An 18,434-nucleotide genomic window follows, 5' to 3' on the forward strand; every position below is an offset into this window, starting at 1 on the left:
AATGCAGATGCTTTTACTCGACTGCCAACTGACACTGATCCAACATCTGATCAGGATGAAGTGCTGCGTTTCCAATTACGACACTGAAGCCCAAACACCATGGTTTTCTCATCAGCATTTCTCAGATTTCGGTGGCTGTCACAGCTGATCCTGTCTTATGTCACACTGTTCAATTTGTAGACCACAGCTAGCCAAGCCAGGTAAACCACGAGACCAAGTGTCAGACTCTTTGTGTAACTATTATGCACTCTGCAACTGCCTCCCCATTCTTGATGGTGTGTTAGTGTTGGCTACTGAAGAGTCAGCACCCAGGGTTGTGATCCCATCCGCACTGGGGTGGGACATCACACACTTTCTCCACCTCTGGAGTGTTTCTCATACAAAATAGTCGGCCCGCTGACACCCGTTCTGGCTTAGTGTGAGTGTTGTGGTAGTCTGCTCACAGTGCGCCACCCATTAAACGTCATCATGGGCCTCCCTTCCCCATGACCCCCCCCCTCCCACTCCCCCCCCCCCCTCCCAGTGCCCCTGAGAGCGTATTCATGACGGTTTTGCAGGTCCGTCCTTTAATTCCATTTGGACCTCTGCCCCTGCGGTCACCTTGACCATCTGTGCCGGTCCCTGCAGTGAGATCCACGCCACCTCCAGTTCCTGCGCTCTCTTCACTCTGGGTGCCATCACTGTCGGGTGCTGAGTAGCTAGTGGCGGGCTGCCGCCTTGTTTTCAGACCCTGACACGCCATCTCTGCTGCCTCCATCACTTAGTGCCCGCCCAGATGTGCACATGCATACAGCACCATCACCATCTGTGCTCCCTTAAGCCCTCTCGCAGGGGAGTGGGTGCCGCACATGTCCATGCCCATGCCATTTCAGACCATATTCTCCTGTCCCAGCACCATACCTGCTACAGCTGTCATTGCCTACCAATGAAGACATGAGCATCTCCACAGGAGTGTTGCAACCCCATAATGCAAGGTCACAAAATCAAACAGCGCACAGTACAAGTGCCTCCATGGTCAGGCTAGAGAAGTCATCTTGCAACCTGGACAGATGGTACAGCAAGTGCTGTACCATATGCAGTGACCCAACATAAGCCCGGCATGCTGTGCCTTCGGTCTATCTTATGTTTACTTACTTATAAGTAGTATGCTCACGTATGTGACTGTATATTGGTATGTTCTATAGTTATGAAACTTTGTATCATTCTACACTTCGTTCAGTGTTATTGTGAACCCCTTCATGTGGAAGCAGAAGAAAACTTGGTTGGTGTTACTTCTGATACTGTGTCTATAGAATGTTACAAGATGTATGCTGAAGTTTTATGGATACCTTCGTACTAAGTGAAAAACCTATCCATGTCACAATGAATTGAAGTCACATGTATACTTTTTTTATTTCACTGTGCTGCTAAACTGTTCAGTGAAGTAACTACCTGTCCTCAATTTAACTGCTAAAGAACAAGAGTTCACGTCCAAGTTATTATTTGGACACTAATTATTCCTTATCTTGTGGAAGAAGTCAGAAAACACAGAACTGAACCGCCAACTAGAACCGTGTCAGAAATATTTCGAAAGTGTAGACGCTGTATACCAAAGCAAATACTGGAAATTCAGGAGGTTCATTCTGAACAACTGTTTCTCACACAGGAATAATATCTAATCTCACAGAAACAGAAGGAAAGACCATGAACATTACAAAAACTATGAATTATAGAAAAACTGGAAATAGAATTTGCTATACCTGCTCTCCGATTCTGAAAGATGCCGACATAACGCTTCTCTCCTCTCCACTTCCAACTGCAGCTTCCGCTGTAGTCTTAGGTTCTCTTCACGGATGCTCTTTTCTTCATTTACATACCGCTGCATTTTTTCGGTGTCTGTGAAAAAAAATTGAACACTATAAAGACAAAAAATTAAAGAGTTTGGAATCATATTTGCCAATATTAATATCAATGGACAACTGACAGACACAAACTAATGATGATTAAAAAACTACCAGACTGACGACTTATGGAAGACACGAAGCAAGAAATTCATGTGAATCACGGAAATGGCATGTTCTATCAATGAAGACATGAACATCTCCATCATCATGAACATCATTTTTGTAACTTCAAAGCTGATCTATTTTGAAAGGTTGTTCTCTAAGGGAACAATTGTCTTACTGGAGAACGTAATTTCAGATGATGATGATGATGATGACAGGCAATGAGCAGCAACTAGTAATGTGCATGTAACATACAGCTTTCCAAGATGCCTTGTGCAACAACCATTTAACACAACGTAACTCCCACTGACAAGCACAGTTTTTTGTGTATCCCATAGTGTATATGAAAACGGAACATTGTTAAATGAATATTTATCAGTCTGTTTTCCTCTGAGTAAAAAAGAATCCATTTCAATCACTCGACAATAAGATCACAATATACACAAGCCAAACAAAATTTTAACCACACCAGTAGCTCGACAATGAAAACGGTAGGCAAAGTACAGTAATATTACAATTGCTACTCAACATGCTACTCCTGTATCAATTACTCAAGTTCACTTAAACTGCTTAAAAACCTATCAAAGAAGGAGTATGGAGAAGAAGGTCAATCGCCACATGGGCTGAATCCCAGACATCACAACATGAGGGTCCAGGAGGCACTGACCCACTACTGAAAACTTTAATATGTGGGAAAGGCTGCAAAGGACGGTCTTCTCTAGAAGCGAAATTCACTGCACACACTTTTTTTTTTTTTTTTTGACACTCAAATGACATATTACTTGTCAAGAGAATATTCTAGGGCAGCAGCATAGTTGGGGCTTCCACTAGCTGCTCCCTATATCCATGTATACCCATTTTATCATGTATATACTCTGAACTTCATCAGCATGCTTTCTAGCCCCTCACTGCTCCAACTACACAGCCTATGTCTCCCACAGCTCTTCACTGCTTTATCAAAACTCCATGTAGCCACATACATAAATATTATAAATAAATTAAGCACAGTGTACTCACTCTCCTGCTGTGCTATGGCCAGCTGATTCCGCAGTCGTGCCACCTCACTACGTAGAGTTTGTATATGGGTGCTCAGATTTGCAGCTGGATCACCGTTGCTTATTTCTCGAGGTGATGCAGGATCTGATACTGGCTGGTCCAGTTTTATCTGCAACATCCTGCACAGCAAACACTTACAAATACATATTTCTTGAAACAGTTTCAAAACCTCAATATTCACATTCATTTTCTGGAAATTAATGAAGCACACAATTTAACAATTATCCTCCACTTTGAGAACAATGACACTTCCTCACTAACCCTTAGACTGTATGTCAACTAATATGGAAAGGATAGAGTGCTAATCACCATAAAGATGACATGTTGATGTGCAGACAGGCCCAACAAAAGGGCTGTTACCCATCAACCTTTTGGCCCAACCCTTCATCAGAAAAGTGGGTGCACGCACACGCACACACAGCCGCTATTTATGGGCACTCAGGCCAGACAAACTTAAGGGGATGACACTGTGGTTCAGGTTGGGAAAAAAAAAAAAAAAAAAAAAATACTGATTTTCGGTTTTCATCATATTTTGATAGATTAAGGTTTTATTTAAGTACTATGGAAAGGATTTTGGTGAAAAAAAATTTTTTTTTCAAGCATTTAAAGAGCATTTACCTACCACATGTGTTTATATGCCACACCCACTTTTCTGCATGTTTTTAGATCTTTATATCCCTACATTGAACGTTAGGGATTTTTTTTTTAGTCCAGTGTGTGTCGGCTATCCTTGGAATGCAACTGTCAGTATCCTTTTTTCAAATACACAGTTAGTTTTGTTCAGGTGTGATTGCAAGTAGTTATTATACTTATGTTTGCAGTGCTAGTTTACGTGTGTTTTGTTGTGTTTATTGAAGATGACAAAACGTAAAGGCACTTTCAAGAAACGACAATTTAGAGGAAACAAGTTTAGAAAGCTTTCTGTACAAGAGGTTATGCCGTCTGGCAACGATGTTTCTAATTGTAATTCTTCAACAAGTGCATCATCAAAGAAGCACTCACCACTTCAAGAGCATTACAACGAATTTACTGTAAGTGACGAGGGGTGCAGTAACATTATTAAAAATTTGAGAATATCATCAGATGTAATTTCTAAATTTGTATAATGTACAGAGTGTGGTGAGACACAGAGTGTGAAAATTTGTGAGAGTGCGAGTGGGAGAAAAAGCCTGGCAATTGCTTTGTGTTTAATTTGCACGAAATGCTCAGCTGTGATTTCATTTACAAGTTCTTCAAAACCAAATGCAAGTGGCCCTTATGAAATCAATACTAGATTAGTTTATGCCTTATGATCCATTGGCAAGGGCATGGATGCAGGGAGAACAATTTGTTCAGTGATGAACTTACATCAACCACCACATAAATTTGAAAACCTGACTGCAATATTAGAGAATGCTGTATGTGAGATCGGTGAGGAAAGTGTGGAACTGCGTGCTAGGTAAACAGTGAAGAAAATGATGGACATCGGATACTGCAGTTGCACTTGATGGAAGTTGGCAGAAAAAGAGGACATACTTCTCTGAATGGAGTAGTGACTGCCACGAGTGTAGACACCGGTAAAGTGTTAGATGTGGAGATAATGTCTAAATATTGCAAACGTTGTAAAGTCAATGAACATAAAGAACACAACTGTGCGGCTAATTTTCGAGGAACAAGTGGTGGTATGGAAGTTCACGGAGTACAACAAATATTTCATCACTCCGTAGAAACAGAGGCGTATAGTACACCAACTATTTGGGCGATGGTGACAGTATGGCATACAACAATGTGGTTAACTCTAAGCCATATGGAGATGCCATTATTAGCAAAATAGAATGTGTAGGCCATGTTCAAAAACATTTGGGTACAAGGCTGCGAAAAGTAACTGTTGATATGAGAGGAAAAAAAAATTAGAAAATGGAAAATTGTTGACCGGACAGGTGCAGTTAACTAAAACTGAAACAGAAAACTTGCAGGTATACTATAGGCAGGCAATAAGGAGAAATAAAGAAAAACTGGAGGCAATGAGGAGAGATGTTTGGTCCATATTCTTCCATAAGTCATCTACTGATGATAAGCCATGTCATGGATTGTGTCCATCAGGAGAAAATTCGTGGTGCAAATGCAATAGAGCTCAGGCAACTGGAGAATCTTATGCTCACCAGCATTCTCTTCCAGCTGCTGTTATTACAGCAATTAAACTTATTTTCAGAGACTTGGCTCATCCTGACCTTCTAAGGAACTGCCTGCATGGGCAAACGCATAACCCAAATGAATCTTTCAACAGCATAATTTGGAACCGCCTTCCTAAAACTGTATTTGTAGACATGCATACAGTGAAACTAGGAGTTCATGATGCTGTTATTACATTCAATGGTGGTAATATTGGAAAGTGTGGGGTACTGAAAAAGCTAGGAATTAATCATGGTGAAAATATGATCACCGGGTTACAACACTGCGATAAAATGAGGATAGCTGATGCACACAGGTCTGCATCTAATATGGCCAAGAAAGCAAGACAAACATCCACGAAGGTGAAAAAGAAGCTTGAAGACCTGCTAGAGGCCAAAGAAGGGCCATCATATGCAGCAGGACAGTTTTAATTAACTGTAAGTAACAAATTTCAAGAGTTTTTTCTTTAAAATCAACTTCTCGCAAACTAAAATTTTCAGTACATTTGCCCCATTATATAAGAAACTATCATAGATAAATGAATGAAATTTTCAGTGACTCTGCATAACATAAAAAGCCACCTCTGGTACTACATTCATTAATATTTCCCCATTAGGAAGTTCACAAAAATATATTTTCTGCAGAAAAAACTTAATATTTTTTGTTACTAATTTTAAAAAAGTATTTCTTCAAAACTATTAAATAGATGAAGTAGATTTTAGTACAGTTGACTTATCATCATGTAACATACAGTAAAAATATTAAGGTCCTGTGTCAAATAGTTTTTTCATAAATGGATCAAATACTTGCCTAAATTAACATGGGTTAGATAGGCAGGGTGTGGTCCCCTTAAATGAAACCAATGGGACCAACAATCCTACCTTCGAAGGAAAGGTATACAAACAAATCCGCCATTTTCACCCATATGGCAACCTCCAATGCCAACCTGTTTACGGGTCGACTAGGAGAAACCTTCCCAAGCCACCTAAACCCTGATCTGGTTCACATTTATTATTGACATCTTCATGATCTGGACTATATCTGGACTCAGAGCCGGGATACCCTATCCCCATTCCTTCATAACCTTAACACCTTCTCTCCCACACACTTCAGGTGGGCCTTCTCAGCCCAGTGTGCCACCTTCCTAGACATTGACTACCTTCTCTGCGAGGGCTCCATCCACACCCTAGCCATGTTAAACCCAGCATCAACCAACAGCACCTACATTTAGACAGCTGCCAATCCCTTCCACATCAAAAAATCCCATGCACACCACATAGCCACTAAGAAATGGCATACCTGCTGTACCTGCAGCTCTCTTGCCCAGCATGCTGAAGGTCTCACAAATGCCTTCATATACAGACACTATGCCCCAGACCTAGTCCACAAACAGATTTCCTGCGCCGTAGCTCCACCCCCCCCCCCCAAATATATGACAGGTACACACACACACACACACACACACACAGATATATATATATATCCATCCGCACATGTGCAGATGGAGGTGTGTGTGTAAGTATTTCCGCTCCCGGGATTGGAATGACTCCTTACACTCTTGCTTAAGGGGATACGGAATCGGATTTTGGGTTAAAAAATCGAATTTTTTTTATTGGCGTATTATATTCTGCCATGTTTCCTCTTTAAAATGATGTATCATACATAGCTCTACTACAATTATAACTATTTTATTTTTATATATTTGTGAGATCGGGTATTGCGCTTTAGTTATACACGTCTCTCGTGGCTGACCATGAACTTTTTGGCAGTACCTTTAAAGTGACATGAATTCAAATATCCCGGTTTCCAGCGACTATTTATACACTAGTTGCCCGAAAATGTTTCTCTCTGGTTTCCTCAAGTTACTCTTTGACTTTGTGGCGGGACTGTTTTGTAAACAGTGTGATATAAGAAAGTAGTTGTTGTTGAGTTATTTCGTATTTAGTGCTTCATTTTTCGCAGTGAAAATGCCTAGAGCTAAAGCAAAAGTATTTAAAAAGCGTGTGAACTGGCAAAAGAAATGAAATAATGATTCATTAGCAAAGCAAAGCAGTTCATCATCATCACTGTTGGAAAATGTGAATCCACTTATTACTGATTTGCCGAACGAACTTACACCAAATGAAAACAGTGCTTCTCATAAAAAACTAAGAGATTTGGAAGAGAAATATAATTTACTTGATAGAGGGAATGAAGTTTTTGAACTCATTGATACGAATATATTGTGTGAAGCTCTTGAAAACAGTTTGTGCTGCAAAAAATGTCATGGAAACGTTTCTCTGAAAGTAGAATCCCATGTTGGCCTGGCTGCCCAGTTTAATTTAATATGCAGTGTTTGTAAATACAGCTGTAAGTTTCCAAGTTCGGTTTCAGTAACTGTAAATAATGGATACAAGAAAACTGAACTTTATAGTGTAAATATTAGGTTAGTTTATGGATTGCGAGCAATTGGTAAGGGCAAAGCAGCTGGTGATATGCTATGTGGTGTTCTAAATCTTCCAAGTGCACCTTCAAAGTTTGAAGCTTACAATTATGTACTAGGATCTGCAGTTGAAGATGTAGCACAGAAGTCAATGCAGGTTGCTGTGGAAGAAGCAGTGGAAGAAAATGACGGCAGTCGTGACCTCACAGTGGCGTTTGATGGCACGTGGCAGAAAAGGGGCCACACCTCCAACAATGGTGTTGTAACAGCAACTAGTGTTGATACTGGCAAGGTTATTGATGTTGCAATAATGTCTAAATACTGTAGGTGCACAGGCAGGCTGAAAAATGAACACAGTGATGACTGTATTGCTAATTATTATGGTAGTAGTGGTGGCATGGAGGTTGCTGGGGTGAAGAAAATTTTTCATCGCTCTTCACAGTGGTATAATGTTCGCTATGTCAAATATCTGGGAGATGGTGACTCTAAAGCATTCAAAGAAGTTTTGGAAAGCAAACCATATGGGAACAGTGTAAATATAAGCAAACTTGAATGTATAGGACATGTGCAGAAGAGAATGGGTGCCAGGCTGAGAAGGTTAAAATCAGTTATGAAAGGGAAAAAACTAGATGATGGGAAAACCTTGGATGGCAGAGGAAGATTGACTGATTCCATAATAGACCACATTCAGAACTGCTATGGCCTTGCAATCAGGCAAAATACAGGCAATCTTGAAGAAATGAGGAGAGCTATATAGGCTTTATATTTCCACACCGCATCCACGGATGAGCATCCACAACATGGTTTGTGCCCCAAAGGTGAAAACAGCTGGTGTAAATACAATAGGGGACTAACAACAGGAGAGAAATACATTCACCACCACAGTCTACCATCAGCCATCATGGCAGAAATAAAGCCCATTTTCAGAGATCTGGCTGACAGAAGTCTTCTGATGAAATGTCTTCACGGAAAAACGCAGAACCCCAACGAGTGCTTGAATAGTGTGATATGGCATCGTCTCCCAAAAACAGTGTTTGTCGGAATTAATACACTACATTTTGGTGTGTATGATGCTGTGGCAACCTTCAATCTTGGAAAAATAACTAAATGCCAGGTCCTTCAAAAGTTGGGTATGTGTGTTGGTTCCCGTACGGTACGTGCTATGTTCTTTTTAGATCAGCACAGACTAAGGCATGCTGATAATATAATCAAGACATTAGTGAAAAAAGCAAGACAGGTGCAGAGGGGTGCCAAAAGAAGACTTGAAGATGATTATGAAGACTGTGAAGGGGGTATTAGCTACGGATCAGGAATGTTTTAATCTTCTTTCTCCGTTTCCCGTAAGTTTACTTTTTACTTCATCTAGGAACATTATCTCAGGTACTGGTCAACCTAGAAGTCTGAAATTTTTATGACGTAGTGACATAGGTCCCTATTACATACTGAAACAACGATTTTTTAATTACTTGATTTACAAAAGACTTAGGGGTGATAGTCTAGTAAAAAGCGATGGAAAAAATTTACTTAAAAATAAATGTACAATATCTCTGTAAGAAAATACTTTGACAATAAACTGTTGTTTCAGTATTGTTGTAACATATGAATGCACATACCGAAAAATTTTTACCTCTCTGTCTCCAGTAGTTTGTGAGAAAATGTTCCCTATAGTAGGCATATATTAACATTGCGGGGATAGGTGATTCCGTATCCCCTTAAAACCCACATCCTTTTGTCTTTCCCTCTCCTTCCCTCTTTCCTGATGAAGCAACCGTGGGTTGCGAAAGCTTGAACTTTGTGTGTGTGTGTGTGTGTGTGTGTGTGTGTGTGTGTGTTTATTTGTGTGTCTATCAACATACCAATGCTTTCGTTTGGTAAGTTACATCATCTTTGTTTTTAGATATATTTTTCCCATGTGTAATGTTTCATAAATTCTCCCACCACCCCCATGAACCATCTACAAAGGAGTGCCCCCCCCCCCCCCCCATCACCTAATAACACCCCAGACTGGAACACCTTAAACACATCCTTTGTCAGGGCTTTAACTATTATGTCCTGATACAAGGTACATCCTACCTAAGAACCTTCCCAACCATCCTAAACTGGTGTCCCATTGGCCATCCAATCTCCAAAACATCCTAGCCCATCCCCATGGCACTCTGAATCCTAACTTTTTGCCATAGGGATCATATCCCTGTAGAAAATCTGGGTACAAGATATGTCCAACCCACTTGCCCAGTTCCAATCCACAGGCCTATCCCATCCTATCAGAGTCGGGCCACCTGTGAAAGCAGCCATGTTATGTGTCAGTTTTGGTACAATCATTTCTCTGCTTTTCATATTGGTATGACTACCGACCACCTATCCACCAGGCTGAATGGCCATTGACAAACTGTGGCAGAGAGAGAACTGGACCACACTGTTACACAACATCCAGCTGAATATAAAATGCTTTATTTCAATGGCTGCTTCAGAACCCAGGCCTTCTGGATCCTTGCCTCCACCACCAGCTTTTCTGAATTGTGCACATGGGAGTTATCCTTATAACAAAGTCTCTACTTCCAAAACCATTCTGCCCTCAACTTACGGTACTGCTCCGCCTAGCAGTTTCTGCCCACTCTGACCCACACCTTCTTCCCACTCACGCCCCATCACCCTCATTGTGCTCTTATTCTTTACCAATGTACCACCAGTCTTTTCCCCTTCTCTGCTCCGCTCCACTCCACTCCTCTCCTCTCCTTTCCTCTCCCTATTTTTCCCTTCCCTCCCTCCCCAGCCTCCCAATGCTGTATCAGGTAGCCCTGTCTCACCTCTAGTCCCTGCACATTCCACTGTGCAGCACTGTTTCGTCTTACTCTATCCGTATCCTGCCAACCCTGCCCCTTCCCTGTTTCACTACAAGTTGTTGCTCCCATCTGACATGTTTCAGTCTGACCTAAGCAGATTGTGTGTGTGTGTGTGTGTGTGTGTGTGTGTGTGTGTGTGTGTGTGAGAGCGAGCGCGCGTTTTCCTTGTTGAAGGATTTGGCCGAAAGCTTAATGTGTAACAGTCTTTTTGATGAGCCATTCTGCAACCCAACGTCTCATTTTTTACAGTGAGTATCAATCTGTCCTTTTCCTAATTGCTCATATTCCAACCTGTACATTCCACTGTATGTCAACTAGTTACAGTTCTTCCTCGATTAGATTGGTTCACAGATTTTTATTTGCATTTCATGCACTTTTCTAATGATTATCTGAGCTATATTCATGTGCTGGTTAAAATAAATAATTGATTATACTCATCATTAACCAAAGGCAGAAGCAAAAATGAGTAGCCCTATACTAAATGACAGTACACATTTTAACAATGAAGTCACTTCTAGATAAGTAAAATAACAGAACCTATGGATCACCTTGAATCATTTGATTTCACAAACAAAAAAATTTTTTTTAATAAAAAATTGAGGGGGGGGGGGGGGGGGGAGCAACAGGTGTTAATTGCCTATCAGAAAAGAGATCATTTGCACCATAGGGAGTATAACTGTAGAACATATTTTAGAATCTGTTTGGCACCAGCATTTTCACTTAATGGATAGTTATTGGTGTCGCCCTCTTCCCCACAATAACTTGATGGTGCTGACCTTAACCAAAAACAACAGAAAAACATTAGAAGTTTGGGTAACAGTAACTAGTATGTGCGTGCAATCTGATCTAACCACAGCCTTTCCCCGATAAGACAAAAGCCCATCTTTCAATGACAACTGGGACAGAAAGGTATCAAAGGCAGGCTATTTCGAATCATTACTTTACTTCAGACTGCACCTGCTTGCACTGTGAAAGACTGCCCTATGGTGTGGCACACATTTTTGTGGACAAAGTGCATTTCTTTGAGCACCACATTTGCTTTTATATAAGCACAACAAATGGGTAATGGAATTAGCACGGTGACAAAGAGACGGTTCTGACTTCCCCTCAATGGCCATAACCCACTCAAGTAGTCATAATGCGGGGGGCAACACATGTCTATTTCTGTTCTCCGACAGCCACCAAGTGATCTGTCAATTTATGACAGCCAAATAGTATTTCAGTAACTATTTTATGTTTGGTGTCTGCTATCCCTATTTTAAATTATTTCACTATATATATTATTCAATGTATCGACATCTCTGGATGGAAGAAAAATAAGGGATAGTCAACGATACTTATTAGCACAAATTAGCATGTTCACTAACCTCTTTTCAGCTTCAAGCTTGTCCATTCGCTTCCACAGTTTATTAACCAGTGCCTCTTGTTCTTGCTCCAAGGTATTCTCTAATTCAACCTTTTCTCGTCTTAGCTGTTCTAAGTTGCTTTGTTTTGCAAGAGTTTCTGCTTCCAATTTTTCAATTTTTCTCATAAGCTTATTAACCAAACATTCCTGTTCTTGTTCCAGAGTCTGTTCCAGTCGACATTTCTCTTGCCGTAACTGAAAAAGAATAGCAATAAATTCCACTTGTAATTTCATGTCTTGTACTACCATCCTTTGTTTTCCCTATTCAACCATTTGAACAAACAAATACATGCACAGTGTGACCTCTTCAGAGCTCAGCAAACATTCAGTAATTTACTTATCAGTATTTCCTATAACACAACATAAATCATTTTAGCTCTTAATTTTAGTAATCAATTTACAAGTCTTTTCTCCAAATTGCAAATCACAAAACTAAAGTTTACAAACTATTCCCTCACAATCAACTCAATATTATCAGCAACAACAAGATGGATTCACAATTAGTCCAATAATTAATTCCCTCCATTTTTGAATGTTCTGACCCCCTTCTATCTTGGCTGTTGAATGGAATACACTCTGACATTCTGAATGCAGTAGGGAAAGAATGCAGAGAGCGAAAGGTTCTTTACCAGTTGTACAGAAAACCAGACTGCAGCTATAAGTGTCAAAGGACACAAAACAGAGGCAGTACTTCAAAAGAGTGTAATACAAGATTGTAGCCTCTCCCAGATGTTATTCAATCTGTACACTGAGCAAGCAGCAAAGGAAAGAAAGAAAGAAAGAAAGAAAGAAAGAAGTTTGGACAGGGAAATAAAGTTCAGGCAGAATAAAAAAACTTTGAGGTTTACCAATGACATTATAATTGGATAATTTCCAAGAATTATTACCTATCAAAGGCGCAGGCAACTAGTGATATACAACAAAGAAGCGATTTTGGTGGCACGAATTATGGATCCTGTTTATAGTGTTCAATCTAGCAATGACAAGAGATGAATTACTATGTTACAATTAACTACAAATGAAAGTAGTAACTTTACTTACTTTACCTGTCAGCCACATCATCTTCATGCACTATTCCCCATGTTGTATAACCTTCCAGCAGCAATCCTTTTTCCCCCCATGACCCAGGTACACTCTTTGCTATGTCAGTCAGAAATATTGAGTAACAAGAGGGTCAATTTCTCCATGAAACTTCAAATTGTGGAAATGTAAATATTGCAAGAGGTAGAGTCTGTCCCTTTCTCCTGGATGTCCATCTCCTCTCATATACAATTTGACAGGTTTGGCTCATCCGACTACACAAATTTAACAGAATGATTCACGATTTCATGTTGAAGTCACTACTTTTAAGGTGTTCATGACATCAAGCCACCTGTCACCACTTTTGTGCCTGCTAATATACTAACATCAAGAAAATTTTTGCATCAGATCGGTTCCGAGAGTTCCGGAACCTGTACAGAAAATTGGAATAGAGATCAACATAAACGTCATTTCTGCCCTTTTTATTGCTCATGAAAACCACACATTGCATGTTGTACCACCATACAGCAAGACTTCAGAGATGGTGGTCCAGATTGCTGTACACACAGGTACCTCTAATACCCAGAAGCACGTCCTCTTGTACTGATGCATGTCTCTATTCATTGTGGCATACTATCCACATGTTCATCAAGGTACTGTTTGTCCACATTGTCCCACTCCCTTCAATGGCGATTCAGCGTAGAACTCTCAGAGTGGTTGGTGGGTCACGTCATCCATAAACAGCCCTTTTTCAATCTATCCCAGGCATTTTCAACAAGGTTCATGTCTGGAGAACATGCTGGCCACTCTAGTCGAGCGATGTCATTATCCTGAAGGAAATCATTCACAATAAGTGCACAATAGGGGCACGAATTGCCATCCATGAAAACTAATGCCTCGCCAAGATGCTGCCGATATGGTTGCTCTATTGGTCGGAGGATGGCATTGACATACCGTACAGCCGTTATGGCACCTTCCATGACCACGAGCGGAGTATGTCGCACCCACATAATGCCACCCCAAGACAGCAAGGAAACTCCACCTTGCTGCACTCGCTGGACAGTGTGTATAAAGCGTTCAGCTGACTGGGCTGCATCCAAACATGACTCCGACGACTGTCCGGTTGAAGGCATATGCGACACTCATCGGTGAAGAGAATGTGATGCCAATCCTCAGCGGTTCATTCAGCATGTTGCTGGGCCCATCTGTACCACGCTGCACGGTTTCATGGTTGCAAAGATGGACCTTGCCATGGACATCAGGAGTGAAGTTGCATATCATGCAGCCTACTGCGCACATTGAGTCTTAACACGACATCCTGTGGCTGCATGAAAAGCATTATTCCACTTGGTGTCGTTTCTGTCAGGATTCCTTCAAGCCATAATCCGTGGGTAGTGGTCATCCACTGCAGTAGTAGCCATTGGGCGGAGTGAGTGAGAAATGTCATTGACAGTTCCTGTCCATCTGTATCTCCTCCATGTCTGAACAACATCACTCTGGTTTGCTCAGACACACCTGGGCACTTCCCTTGACAGCCATTCCTAACTCAAAGTAACAATGCAGACGCAATTGAACCACGGTATTGACCATCTAGGCACGGTTGAACGACAGACAACATGAGCTGTATATCTCCGTCCTGGTGGAATGACTGGAACTGATCGGCTGTCGGACCCCGTCTGTCTAATAGGCACTGCTCATGCATGGTTGTTTACATCTTTGGGCGGCTTTAGTGACATCTCGGAACTGTCAAAGGTACTATGTCTGAGATACAATATTCACAGTCAATGGCTATCTTCAAGAGTTCTGGGAGCCAGAGTGATGCAAAACTCTATGATGCGTATTAAGTGCTTTATCAGAGAGACTAGAGCTTTCTTCCCCCTTGACAGAAAGCACTTGCAGCACTATCTCTCAATGGCACCAAATACCAAAATATGTTAAACTTCATTTTTCCAATGGTCATCCTCTCTGTTTTGTCCTCCGATTGGAACAATCTCATTCATACTATGACCAACAGACTTCTGGGCACACAATTTTCATGGACAATCATGCTTCAGAAGCTGTTGCTTGTAGCATACAGTACAAGAAATTAAAATGATGTTCTTCTCAATGGATAACTTTGAATTGTTAAGCAATGTGTTCTTTCTTATTGATGTTCTCTTGTAACACTGTGTACACTACAACGGCGAAGGCAAATAAGCTTCTGCACCTTTCTTCCAAAGTTACACATAGCTGACTTCATGACATTCTATACGCTTCTTGCTATCCTCATTTGGAAGCAATTCGGGTACCAACAAAATTTCGAACAACTTCCCACACTACATAACCAAGGAATTAGATTTCATTATGAGACTATCGGCACTTGAAACTGTAACACATTCACTTATTGCTATACACAAACAAACTAATAAGCTGTGCTCCCCTGCCAGTGTACTAATCATTCACCACAATTCATGCACAAAGAGTCATGGGGTCGACAGAAGCGTCCGATCCCACGCGTCGTCTTTGACCCGTGACGTAAGGGTGTTGTCGTGTGTGACGTCATGACGGCGCGGAGTTTGGTTTGAGTGTGGCTGTCTCCAGTTCTGTTTTATCTTATTTTATTTACTTTTCTGAACTGTTTGTTCTATCTCGTGAGATTTTTTTAAATTTAAAAACACTTATTACTTACTTTAATTATCTGTTTCCTCCAATTTCTGTTTTAGTTTATTATATTTATCTTTCTGATCTGTTCGTTCTATCCCGTGAGATTTTTTTTTAAAGACAAAAAACACTAATCAGCTACTGAAGCATCTTTATCTTCTATGGGTTGCAGGGGTTACGACCCCTGGGGAGGTGGGTGGGTATTCATGCATGGCTGTCTTCACTTACACGTTGTAGATACGCAAGGCGTCTAAATTTGTTTATATTTAGTTTGCCCCCCACCCAAAACACCCCATTTTCTGCGCTTGTCCCGTTAGTGTCATTAGGCTTCTTGTGGAAAGTGTGTGTGTGTTTGTTTTTGTTTCCGCCATATTTGTGACATCATGGGTCAAAGCATCCGGGTGGGATCGGACGCTTCCATATTTCTGAGTCGTGCATGACACGGAGTTGCACAATCGATTACACATTACTAGGGGCCTGCGCATTCGACAGGCAATGATTCCTGGAAATTACTCATAGTTGTGCCCGACACAGCAAAGGGCTTGGAAGATCACAGGAACGGAGTGACGCCTTGAAAAGAGGTTATATGATTTGGTGGTTTATAATGAGAACAATTTGAAGTGGTTATTACACTTCCAGGTAGCACAATTACTCAGTTTTGTGCAGTTCATAGTACAACTATGGCAAATGAAAAAATATAAACTACTTGTCAGCAAATTAGTCGCATGTCAAAATGAAATCATATAAAACACATCTCTAAAACAGCTTTCGATTGTTTCACGTATTTCATGAAGATATAAAAATGAAAAATTACACATTATCCATATCCTGAGGAAATACAAGATACCAAAACAGATAAAGCTGATATCAAAACATTTCTGAGACACTAGCTTTTATTGCCATACAGAAGAGGGTAGAATTTTACTTATGGAACCAGAAGATGCAGTAGCGGCATAGTGCGGCGACGTGGGCAACAACTGGCCATTAAGCGAATAATTAATGCTATCCTTGTTCTGTGATTGGCAGGTTCTTGTATGTACCCTTCTCGGCTCAGTAAATTAATTATCATCATAAAGCATCATTTTATAACAAAATGTCTGAGTTAATATGAACAGCATTCAATTCTCAGCATTCAAAAGTCATTGCCGACATCAACGCACCACACCGCCACGGCTGCAAATAAAATTTAAACCAGAATAGTACTGCAGAGCGAGATCAATCAAATCAATTAAAATGGTTTTACAATTTAGAGACGAGCAAAAAGAAGATTCAGGAAAAAAAATATATCAAAAACTACGTAAACACATGTTTGTACTTGTAATATTATGACTCTTTTGGGCTGCGTATATGTTTCAAAACACATAAATTCATATTGACCGTGTCAGGCATTAAAATATATTCAGCTGGTGAGGAGGAAAGTGACACTTATAGGCAACAGTTCTACATATCAAGAGAGCAAGAAACCTGAAATGAGAATTACAATCTTCGAAATGTAAAAATTTTAAAAGTTGCTGAACCAGCAGCTTATGCAGAATTGTGCATACCCTACAACATAACATGGACATGAAAGGGAACTACCATAGTGCTACTGTAATTACAAGTTGTACTTAGGAACAGATGTTCTCTTTTTTTTGTGAGCAACTAATATTTATGTACACAACATGGGATTTCTCGTATCTGTAATAACGCACTTTACCACAAGAAGGGAATTTTAAAAGAAACAAAAATATTTTTAGTGCCCCATCATGAAGCACATTTGTACAAGTAAACAAAGCCATGACGTGGAGCATAAGCTGTCTCTGCTAACACAGTTAATTAGGCCCACCCCAATAAAAGTTAAAAATTTATGATAAAATGCTTACCCGGAAATCCATTGCGTTTTATCAAGTGAAAACGCACGACAAAACATTTGGTCTGCACTGCTTGTAACCAAACCCTGCAATACCCTGTGCAATATCTTGACAGAAGACGAACTTAAAACAGTTCGGTGCGTACGTACTTCTGAAGTAGGTTGACGTACACAAATTTTCTCACAAAATTATTATTGCTCTTTTAATAACTGCTAGAGACTGGAAACTACCAAATCCATACATTCAGCACGAAACACGTTTATAACCTCACCTGGTTGAGCTTTCTTGACAGGTCATTCGTAAGACACTCTTCTTCTTGTTCATAATGATGCGCCAAAGTCTCTTTCTCCTTCTTCAGGGCCTGAATCTTTTTCAAAAGCGTGTTACTAATGAATTCTTCCTCTTGTTCTGCTTTAGCTTGCTGTGAACATGGATGCACGCCAGAGGTGTTACGACGTAATATTATCACTAATAACCATTTTACGCCAATAATATGTATTTTCAGTAATGTGCTGCGTTCATAGTACAAGCGCAGACTATCAAACATTAATTCAAAAACGCCAAACTTACGATTATCACAGATGCTTGCCGCAGTCCTCTGTTCTCTTCTTGCAACGCCTTCACTCTTAATTTATAGGTCTCCAATTCCACTTTAAGCACTCTGTTCTGCTGCTGCAACGACTCTATTCTTTTTTGTAACTGTTCCCGGGTTACGGGGGACGGTGGCATCATTATTGGACCTCCATCGATGGAACTTGAGTCACTCTCACTGGCACTATCCGCCATGTTTGCTTAATCTCAACGTGGGCCTCGATCTTAAAACACATAAAAATGAATATAGTACAATAACACCGCAAAAATACACATATACGGAACAACTTCATTTGTTTGGACATTACTCACATAACTTACATGGCCCAGGGTCCAGTGTTTTTCTTACCTTCAGCTCTATCTTCTAATACCTTGTCGGCTTTTAAACAAACTACAACCTTCGCGTTATTCAAGTTTTTACGTGTTTTTATTCGGGGAGAATAAACGCTATCTGGCAATGACTATAGAAAC

The 18,434-nt window shown here is 40.5% G+C and overlaps 1 protein-coding gene across 3 annotated transcripts in view; it reads right to left on the minus strand.

Moving 5' to 3' along the window:
- Window positions 1–18,434, minus strand: part of LOC126203290 (coiled-coil domain-containing protein 6) — a 68,223-nt gene extending 49,789 nt beyond the window's left edge. Inside the window, exons 1-6 of one of the 3 annotated variants that reach the window (XM_049937549.1) lie at window positions 18,313–18,434; window positions 17,943–18,187; window positions 17,644–17,793; window positions 11,825–12,057; window positions 3,003–3,160; window positions 1,740–1,875 (exon numbers count right to left, since the gene is read on the minus strand). In XM_049937549.1, the coding sequence (XP_049793506.1) occupies window positions 1,740–1,875; window positions 3,003–3,160; window positions 11,825–12,057; window positions 17,644–17,793; window positions 17,943–18,158 (893 nt within the window). In that variant the 5' untranslated portion in view covers window positions 18,159–18,187; window positions 18,313–18,434. Of the gene's footprint in view, window positions 1–1,739; window positions 1,876–3,002; window positions 3,161–11,824; window positions 12,058–17,643; window positions 17,794–17,942; window positions 18,188–18,275 lie in introns of all 3 variants that reach the window. The other 2 variants (XM_049937548.1, XM_049937547.1) reach the window with 2 other exon arrangements.

Source organism: Schistocerca nitens, chromosome 9 (assembly GCF_023898315.1).
Source record: "Schistocerca nitens isolate TAMUIC-IGC-003100 chromosome 9, iqSchNite1.1, whole genome shotgun sequence".
Lineage (NCBI taxonomy): Eukaryota > Metazoa > Arthropoda > Insecta > Orthoptera > Acrididae > Schistocerca > Schistocerca nitens.